The sequence below is a fragment of the Sebastes fasciatus genome, chromosome 2 (assembly GCF_043250625.1).
Source record: "Sebastes fasciatus isolate fSebFas1 chromosome 2, fSebFas1.pri, whole genome shotgun sequence".
Classification (NCBI taxonomy): Eukaryota; Metazoa; Chordata; class Actinopteri; order Perciformes; family Sebastidae; genus Sebastes; species Sebastes fasciatus.
Genome location: NC_133796.1, coordinates 15,458,716 through 15,468,775, shown reverse-complemented (window position 1 = coordinate 15,468,775; position 10,060 = coordinate 15,458,716). Strand labels below are relative to the sequence as shown.

At 43.4% G+C, this 10,060-nt stretch overlaps 1 protein-coding gene across 4 annotated transcripts; it reads right to left on the bottom strand.

The window, feature by feature from the left end:
* Window positions 1-2,217: 2,217 nt before the first annotated feature.
* Window positions 2,218-9,524, bottom strand: onecut1 (one cut homeobox 1). Of its 4 annotated transcripts, none has more exons than XM_074610921.1 (3): window positions 8,262-9,524; window positions 3,719-3,784; window positions 2,218-2,653 (listed from the first exon to the last, which is right to left on the bottom strand). In XM_074610921.1, exons 1-3 carry the CDS (start codon window positions 9,373-9,375, stop codon window positions 2,364-2,366), a joined length of 1,470 nt encoding a protein of 489 aa, XP_074467022.1. In that variant the 5' UTR covers window positions 9,376-9,524; the 3' UTR covers window positions 2,218-2,363. The 4 variants fall into 4 exon arrangements, with proteins under 4 accessions (XP_074467022.1, XP_074467030.1, XP_074467037.1 ...); XM_074610929.1 differs by having other exon boundaries at window positions 8,277-9,524; XM_074610936.1 differs by lacking the exon at window positions 3,719-3,784.
* Window positions 9,525-10,060: the final 536 nt, after the last annotated feature.

Genomic DNA, 10,060 nt, shown 5'->3' with positions numbered 1-10,060 from the left:
CGTCCTGGGAGTTTTTAGAAAGATTGCAACACGTCTGCTTCTACTTTCAGGAACATGTCTGCCTATAGCTGAGTCAACAATTCTGCCCATGGCTATGTCAGCTTGTCTGTCTATTGTCATGTAAATATGTCTGGTGGATCAATATTATCAACCTATAGATACACACTAAGAGGCAGGGCCGGGTAGAAATTAAGCTGCGACAAAAAAGACACTCCAGCGGGGTCAAATTTACATTTTGAAATAAATCAGACTAAATGTATTATATATAACCACAATGTCAGCTTTTACATTTTTGTGATAGGAAAATGAATACTTTGGTACTGAGCACAAAGAAAGACCGATCACATTGCTACCGAGTTTGCCGTACCCCCGCAGGCACCTGCACTGCCGCTTGTGTGTATCTACGGCTGGATCAGCATATCTGCCTATAGCTACATCAGCATGACTATCTATGGAGCTGTAATCAGAGCACAGATGAAGCAAGAGCACGCATAGCAGGGGTGCATGGGTTGAGTGCAGGTGGGAGGGAGGGGGAGAAAGGGGAGAAGAAAGGAAGTGAGAGAGAGGAGACGAGGGGTCGGGGGAGGGGAGGAGACATACAACATCTTTAAAACACCACTCGTAGAGGCCGTGCAATGAGAAAAAATCTTTGGTTATCTTTGGTATCATCAAAGTGATAGAAATCACGTATGGAACTTGAGTGAGGTAGCATCTTTGGTTCACACTATAAAACATCAGCAGGTCTTGACACGTTTTCCTTTTTTTTGGTTTTTCCTTTCGGAGGTGAAGAAGAAGCCTTCTTCCTCCTCCTCGCCTCTCCTTCGGCGCTTGTTTGTGATGAATGTAGAGCTGCTAACCCTGGCCACGAGGAGGATGACGGCAAGGGGGCCAGCTCAATATATTTAATGATACGCCGCCCTGGGCCAGCCCTGTGTAGTGCTTTCCTCCTAGTGCTGAAATGCATAGCTTTGCCAGGGGAGTGGAGGCAGGTTGGGAGGTGGTATGTGTGTGTGTGTGTGTGGGGTGCTTTCGTATTCAGGTGACGAGGTGACATTGTGCCTGAAAGTGATTTGATCATTGATATCATCCCCTCCGCCCAACATCTTTGATGAGGAGATAAAATCAAATACGTATGAAGCACTGGGGGCTGAATGCCTATTATTAGAGTGGTGACACAGTTTGTCCTAAAAAAACAACATCTGTCTCCCTCACCGTGTCACACATAAAGCACGAGAGCCAGCAGCTTTTGTTTTCATCTTTTGCAGCGAAAACACACCGCTGAATGGATTAGTCTTTGGTTGCATTTGCAGGATCATTCTCTAGAGTGTTAATGAAGATATAACTGGAATATTTAGTTTGATTCAAGAAGGCATCTATAAGGCAAATGTCAATAGATGATTTTCAGGGTTGTGTCACATAATATTTCCATTTGCAGGGAAGGTATGACTCAAAATGTTGTATGGACCATAAGCAGTGACATTCTTTGTGGTGCCTAACTAACAGTCTCAGGAGGGTTAAAGGGAGGAAATGAGGTAAAATACTTTTAAGATTATCAGCTACAAAATATACTCTTTGGTCAAATTACTTCATAGCAGGTTCTGAAGTGGCTTCAGGGTGTTGAAGGCTTTGGTTTCACTTGTTTAAATTATTCAACGCTTCAGCATGTTGGAAGAAAGCACTACCTTGTGGGTTGAGGTTGGGGTTTTTTGGTGATTTTTTTGGTTTTGGGTTAGCAGTCTACGCATGGGCATCTCCCCGTCTGTCTGGAATGCTTGATAGAAAGACAGACAGCTGGACAGATAGACAGACAGTCCACCGTTGATCCAAACAAGGTCGCACAACAATCCAGTCGCTCCTGTAGGATTTTTTTGTCTTTAACGTTGATTGGCCAATCCCACCGGAGCTCCACATTCTGGCTGTTTTTCAAGGGTGTGGACAGCTGCAGATCAGACTGCCAACAGGCTGATTAAACCTCCATTTAGGGACCCATCATTAAAACCAACCAATCAGATTAAAGATAAGGATGGTGAATGATAGATTGATACTGGGTGGGGAGGCGTTGGGAGGGGTGTAGTAAAGCTAGAGACCAGTGAGTGTGTGTGAAGGGGGGGTAAAACTATAGTCTTTTTGCAGTATGTTACACGTAAATGTGTTGCTGAAAAAAACATTTCAAAGCAGGTCAAACAAGAAGTCTTTGGTTTGTTTTTTCATCTTTGGATACTATAAATATCAATATAGTACAGGTTTAAGGGCAAAACGTTGCTTCAAGGTCTTTTTTTAAGTTTCTCTTTGTTTCTCTTAAGTTTTAAAGCTTTTCCACCGAGGTTGAGTCAGTCCATGAGTTTGGTCGGATCAGTCCGTCTTCAGGCTTTGGTGCAGGCGTTGGGGCCAGAGTTGCCCGGGTGGCCGGAGCCGTCGTCCACCCACTTATCCAGGCTCCGGCGGCGTGCGTTCATGAAGAAGTTGCTGACTGTGGCCAGCTCCAGGCCCAGCTGCTGGGCGATGGTGATCTGCAGCTCTTTGGATGGACGCTTGTTCTCCTTGAAGATGGCGTGGAGCGTCCGCCGCTGCACATCTGTGAACACCAGCCGGGGCTTCTTGGACACGCTCCCCCGCTCGCTCCGGCCGTGGTCCTGTTCCTTACGCTTACATGCTGTGGAGGATGAGACAGACAGAGAGAGAGAGTGGGTTTGTGAGAGAGGGCTGATACTGCATGACAATCTTCTCTCCATCACATCTCTACTTTGAAAAAGTCCTGAATAAATCCATGGACTGACCCATGAACTATTTCAGTGGTTCTCCCCCATACCATCTTAACGTAGAGGTCTGTTTTCATTCTAACAGGGACACACTGATATGATTATTTAAAGCCAATATCAGATGTTTTCCAATCCATTCAGACCCAAACTAACTCTAATATAACAGGTTAAGGTTTTCATAGATGCTTATATCAAAATTCATTTTTACATTTGAGACCTCAACACTTAAATTACATTGCTAACATGACAAGTGTATTAAGTAACGTTATTCTACAAGCAAAGACCACAAACATGGTAATTCCACAACCAGGGAAGGCTTAAGGCATTGGCCATATAGGCGGTCACCTATAGGGCGCCACTTTCAGGGGGGATGCTGGTCGCCCTCTAAAAGAAAAATAAATAAATAAATAAATACAAAAATAGAAAATAATAAAATGCCAGTCGACGCCTTTCCTCATTTCCTGCATTGAGGTAACAAATGAACAAATAAATAAATAAATAAAATTTTCACCCCTGTAACTCCCTTTCTCACACTTTTTCCCCACTTATTTGTTAATAAAAGTGTAAATTGTAGTGAAACTGACAAAACACTTTTTAAGATACAATATCAGTGACAACTTGTGTATTTATATTATAATAAATACAGTTATTTATTACATTTTGTCCTAAAATCATTGTAATGTCTGATGTGGGGGGTGGATTTTCCCCCAAAAGGACTAGAGCCAGCCCTGTGCACAATCCAAAATATCAGCAGTAAAAGTAATGTTTGACTGATGCTAATTTTGCATCTGTAAATGATAACATCAAGAACCAAATGGGAAACAAGCATTTAAAGCATCTCTACAATCCAAACAAAGGTTGCAACAGCTGATTTAAATGACAATGGATGATTATTCTCTCTGGTTTAATTAGTAAAACCAGCTGCTGCAGTTTGAGTGAGATAAAAACAAGAATCCTACCTATAAACACTGGATTGATGCACATTTCGGGTTCACAGTATGTAGCCTGCTTTGTTGTTGTATAGCCTAGTGGTGAAAAGGAAACTGAATAAAAGTGTTGCCAAAGTCATATTTATCATGGACTCAAAAGTGATGACAAAATGTTGATGAGACTTTTTCCTGTCCTCTTTAAGACTGCATGTGTCAGATGTGACTTTATACAGAATCATGCAGCAGTCTGCAGGTTGGAAGCAGTGGTCATGGGTAATAATAGCAGAACTAAACTCTTCCGCATTTTGTCGGGGAACCCCATGTTGGTTCAGGGTTCAGAGCAGGAGCTGGTTGTGAAGATGAGCAGACAGCCAGACAGCCAGAGAGCCAGAGAGGCTGTCAGCCTGTCTGGGAACAATGAGAGCTGTCCGCGGTGCTGAAAACAAACAGCGCGCTGCAGTATAGCCTCGAACAGCATGTGGAGAAATGAACCACAGATCATCTAATACTGGAAAAGAAGAACTTGGGAATCCGTTTGACAGCAAATCCAACCTCCCGTCAACTGATCTCGTTGCTATTTCATTTCTTTCTTTTTTTTCTTTTTTTTTCTTTAAGCCCTAATACAGCCATCCAACCTGAGGCTGATCGGTGAGTATAGAGACCAGGAGGGGGCAGGAGTGGGCTGCTGGAGCAAAAAGGCCCAACATGGACTCACTCACTGCATGAACGGCACATTTTAAACACAAAGCAATTCTTGCAACCAGGTTAATTTTGCAAAATGCAAATGCACAAGGTGAATAAAACATTTTATTATTATAAAAAAAAAAAAATCAAAACACAGCAATGCACAAAAGAAACCAATTAAAAAAACAACTATGAAATACAGAATTTTGAACAAAATATGGAGAAAAATTGCCAAAATAATAATTTTAACAAAAAACATTTGTAGTGCATTTAAAGTGTTTTATCACTTCGAGTTACTAATATTTGTTTTAGTTTTGATAGCTTACTATCTGTCATTGCCTTTTAAATTCACACCCTAAAGTAGCAGAATGCTTCATGAGAAAAAGAGATTATATTACAAATAAGCACATTTATTAAATCAGTCTAGTTGAAGCTGATTTTCTAACCTCTTTTTAACACACTCTCTCAGGTGTGTGTGTGTGTGGTAAAGTACAGTGCAGCGACCTGCCCTCATGACCATAAACTGGAGTGTAATTGTGGGTTTGAACAGCCCGGTGTCTCCAGTGCTGGTAAATATTAACAGAAAGCCGGAGCTCCTCGTGTTAGGGCTGCTATAAATCAGCAGCAGTGAAGGCCACTCAGACAGCAGGAGCCACCACACAGTCACAGTCAGCCCGGCCCCTGGACCTGGCCCCAGAACAGGCACAGGAGGCCCGGCCTGACAGGCAGCTTTCCCAGGACCAGGAGGGACATAACAGAGGCCTCGTTATCACCACTAATCACACACACTCATACAAACACACACACACACACACACACACACACACACACACACACACACACACACACACACACACACACACACACACACACACACACACACACTGCTGCTGCTCCTGCTCCAGGCTAATCATTACAAACACACAGATAACTCCACACACTCAAACAGACTGCTGCACACACTGGGCCCACAGACCGAGAACAACAAACAGACCTCTGTGCTGCAAATGCTGCAAATATTCAACCCTCTAACTAGTGAGAATGTGGAAGGCCTCTTCTAAATTTAGTGTAAGCAGGTACTTACAATTTATAAAGCAGCATTGAACATTGTCTCTGGAATTACAGCTGATTTACTGAGTTTTAAATGGATCTCTCATTTCTGATTTCATTCATTCTCCTCTGTGCCAAAACCTATTTCCAAAACATTTTCCATCCTATTCGATTCTGTTCTCTATTTTATTCTATTCAAGCACATTCAGATGGGTAATTGAATACGTGGGAAAAGGGAGAAAAGGCCCGAGATTAATTTCAGAAGCCTAAAATCAATAAGTATATCACATCTACTTCAGATCACAGATCTAGCTGCACCTCAGGAACGACCGGATCAATAAAACGGCGCACAGCCTTATTCTCTCCAAATTAATTTAGTTTTTTAACTGTAAAAGAAATTCTCCTCTCACAGCATGTTTTTGGTGGCATTTTCCAACAAAAAAGATATAATTTTATATTTTAGAATTTTTGCTCATGAGAAGCTTTGTCATTTTTTATTTCGTATTTATTTTTTTTTCTCATAAAAAGTTGAGATAAAACGAGACATGCTTTAAGGAAAGATGAATAGGAAACATTAATGAAGCAGACATGTATTTTCCCAGTATACAGCCAGTATGAATTCCTCTTCCTTTAAAAAAGAAAAAAAAATCATCATCAATACTAATCAATAAGCTACTGATCTGATTATTGTTTCAATTATAAGCTGATCACACTAACAATCAATGATGATCAATGAAAATAAGATTTGTTTTTAAACATTTGTGATGCAATTTCTCATCTCCAACCTACACACACACACACACACACACAGAGAGAGAGCAGCAGCAGCAGATGGGAAAACTGAAAAGTAATCAATTGCGATTACACTCACGTGCACGCGCGCGAGCATTGCACGTAAACACACACACACACACACGCACAAACGTACCCAAAAATCACGCACTTTCCAGGTGGCCTCACTTTTCAAAAAGCCAAAAAGCCCAATGTGTAGCTCATTGATTAGGCCTATAAAACGTTAAAAAAATAAATCCATTGGATGTTTGTGAACGCGCATGCACGTGCGATTTGGGCCTCGATGCGCGCCCTAATTGACTCGTGCGTACCTCAGGGACAAATTAATCCAGAGGCCTATCGGTTAATTAGAGAAACCTCAGTCAGGTCAGGGCTAGTTTACGACCAAAACAATAAACACATGCTTCTACTTTATTCTATTATCATATAATTATAACAAAGTGACTTCACTGACTGAATAATGCACGACTTTTCAGTTTAAATTTAGTTTATCAACAGCATGTGCAGGCACACTTTTCTCTCTCTGTCTCTGTTTACTCCAAGGGCAACACCAAAAAAGGCTGATCAGTTGCATCTCCACCAAAATAAACACATTCCTAACGATTTCTGGGCCAAGGATCAGTTTACGCACACACAGTCCAGCGGTCGATATTTTGAGGTAAAATGACATGAGCACTTGTTTCACACAAACCCCAAAATCAGTGTAGAGACAGAAAAGGGATGCGTATTGATATCAGGACACTCAGGGTTTTTGGTGGTGCTAGAGCATCAGCTTTGGTGAGGCACTTTAGCAGCTTTAACACTGTTATAATGTTGGATCTGACCATCCAACAGATCTCCTCTTTAATTTGGAGGCCTCATCTAAAGAATCCAGGGTCACCAAACCCCATAAGGCATGACCTAGTTCCTTCTTGTATCTAAAACTATTTGACTTCCAGCGTCTTTCATATCATCAAGTGGAGACATCATGTTATTTTACTAGAGAACTATCAGAGGGGATTTGTCCTGAATGCTACCTGTGATTTTACATTACTCTTAAGATTCCTGTAGAATAGTTTTTCTCTCTCTGTTATAATAAAAAACTACAAGTTTTTATTTCCCAGCCCACTTGACCCCTTGTTCAAGAGGTCAAAGGTAGCATTCAGGTCTAATGCTCCTCTGCTTTCTCTCAGCAACACATTCAGAAGATGAAAAACTAAAAAGGGGTGTCTTTACCGAGGCTTCGCTCACCTGCGCCTAAGGCATGACCCAGTTCCTTCATGCATCTAAAACTATTTGACTTCCAGCATCTTTCATAACATTAATGGAGACAAGTGGAGACATCATGTTATTTTACCGGAGAACTATCAGCCCAGAGGGGATTTGTCCTGAATGCTACCTTAATGTGATTACTTTTAGATTCCTGTAAAATGTTTAGTTTTTCTCTCTCTGTTATAATAAAAACTACAAGTTTTTAATCCCCAGCCCACTTGACCCATTGCTCAAGAGGTCAAAGGTAGCATTAATGGAGACAAGTGGAAACATCATGTTATTTTACTGGAGAACTATCAGCCCAGGGGGGATTTGTCCTGAATGCTACTTTAATGTGATTCTCTTAGATTCCTGTAAAATAGTTTTTCTCTCTCTGTTATAATAAAAAACTACAAGTTTTGAGTCCCCAGCCTACTTGACCCATTGCTCAAGAGGTCAAAGGTAGCATTAATGGAGACAAGTGGAGACATGATGTTATTTTACTAGAGAACTTGACTTCCAGCATCTTTAATAAAAGGTATCATTAATGGAGACAAGTGGAAACCTCATGTTATTTTACCGAAGAACTATCAGCCTTGAGGGGATTCGTTCTGAATGTTACCTTAGATCTTAGATTCCTGTAAAATGTTTAGTTTTTCTCTCTCTGTTATAATAAAAACTACAAGTTTTTAGTTCCCAGCCCACTTGACCTATTGCTCAAGAGGTCAAAGGTAGCATTCAGGTCTAATGCTCCTCTGCTTTTCTCTCAGCAAACACATTCAGGAGATGAAAAACAAAAAGAGGAGGTTGTCTTTACCGAGGCTTCGCTCACCTGCGAGCCTGAGCGCGCTCATGCGTTGGAACTCAGGCTCCTGCAGCCACTTCCACATGCGCCTGAAGGTTTCTCTGCCGGACTTGAGCTTGGACCAGGGTTTGGGGTTCCTCAGCAGGTCGGACAGGGTCCCCTGGGACCTGCACAGCACCCGCTGGGCAAAGATGGCCTGAGGGATGCTGTAGCGCTTCAGCTCCGTGGTGATCCTCTGCGCCACCTCTTTGGTATTCACCTCCTCCATCTGACCACCACCATTAACACCTCCACCTCCTGCACCTCCACCTTGCTGCCCGGGTCCAGAAGCCTGCTCCCGGCTGTTCCCCCCATGCAGCCCCTGGACGTGCCCCTGGTGTGCGTGCAGGTGGTGGTGATGATGATGATGGAGGCCGTTGATTTGCACCATGCCTGCAGAGGAGCTCATGTGCTGCTGCTCCGTCGTGTGTCTGCCCAGCATGGCCGGATGATGCGCCTCAAACCCGCTGGGTGTGAGCATCTTCTCACCGGGCATGGCTGCACCGGGATGCGCGTAAGGAGGAGGGATGCTGCCGGCCTGGGTGGTGTGGATGCTGGCCAGACCTGAACCAGACAGCGGGGACAGACTCTGGCCCATGCAGGGATCTTTATGATGATGATATGATGGATACAGACTGTTCATAGGAGCCAGACTCCGGTCCTCACGCATCAACGTGAAGCTGCCAGTGACATTCCCAGGGATCCTCTGGTGATGGTGAGGATGATGGTGGTGAGGATGGTGGTGGTGATGGAACTTGTCGGATACAGTGGAGATGGGAGGTAAAGGCTGCAGAGGGGTTAGGGTGGTGTAAGTGCTGCTGGAGCTCATGCCAGGGGGGGCTTCACACATGCTGATGGCTGCTGGATGCAGACTGTGTCCGTGGTGTCCAGGGTGGTAGTCTCCTCCTCCGGTGTCCAGCAGGGTGGCCATGCCCATGGAGCGGTGGCTGCTGCTGAGCCCCCGGGCGCTCGAACGACCGTGGCCGCTCAGCAGCTCTCCGTGACCGGCCACGGACACCACGGACTCATGGCTCACTAATCCTCCGTGCAGGTCGCCAATATTCTCCATCGACAGTTGTGCGTTCATGATCCTGCATGTGGACAAACCATGTATGTGATCTTAGCTGATGTCCAAGAAGATCCTCACTGTCCAGTTAAAACTTCTTTTGTTGCTTTTTTCTTCTTCTTCTTGCAGATATTGCCTCCTTATATTCGATATTTTTGCAGTGTAGAAACTCCTTTTTTTTTCCAGAATCCCCTGTCTTTTTTTTTCTTGTGTTATTTTTGTTGTTGTTTTTTTTTTTTATTCTCTTTATAATAATTCAAGCCCCCCCACCGCCAACCAGCTGTCCTCGCGCTCCGGTCGGGTGCCGCGCCATCTCTCTAGTTGTGTGTCTCCAGCTCCTTTTCCACCGCAGCACAGAGACAGATCACCGTCCACACACATGCGCACTGGTAGCACACATCTCCTCCAATACTCTCTCTCTCTCTCTCTCTCTCTCTTTCTCTCTCTCAAACACACACACACACACACACACACACACACACACACCGCCCCATTGCTCTGACGTCAGCTACCTTATTAAGGAAGGGAGGTATCAAACCACCTGCTAAAAGCTATATTCTCCACCATGATAACACCACTCTTTATAGTGAAATGTTTTTAAAAAAAATGCAAAATAGACGGATCTCTTAATAAAACCTTCACAGAATCGACATCATGGAAATGTATAGCACCTATAATGTCCAGATTGCCCATTTCTTATTTAGAA

Excerpts from the sequence above, each read along its gene's own strand:
- onecut1 (XM_074610921.1), bottom strand. The coding sequence starts at position 9,375 with ATGAACGCACAACTGTCGATGGAGAATATTGGCGACCTGCACGGAGGA. Across the intron at positions 3,785-8,261 it reads CGCAGGTGAGCGAAGCCTCG|GCTATACAACAACAAAGCAG; the intron begins GTAAAGACAACC and ends TTTCACCACTAG. Across the intron at positions 2,654-3,718 it reads CATCAATCCAGTGTTTATAG|CATGTAAGCGTAAGGAACAG; the intron begins GTAGGATTCTTG and ends CATCCTCCACAG.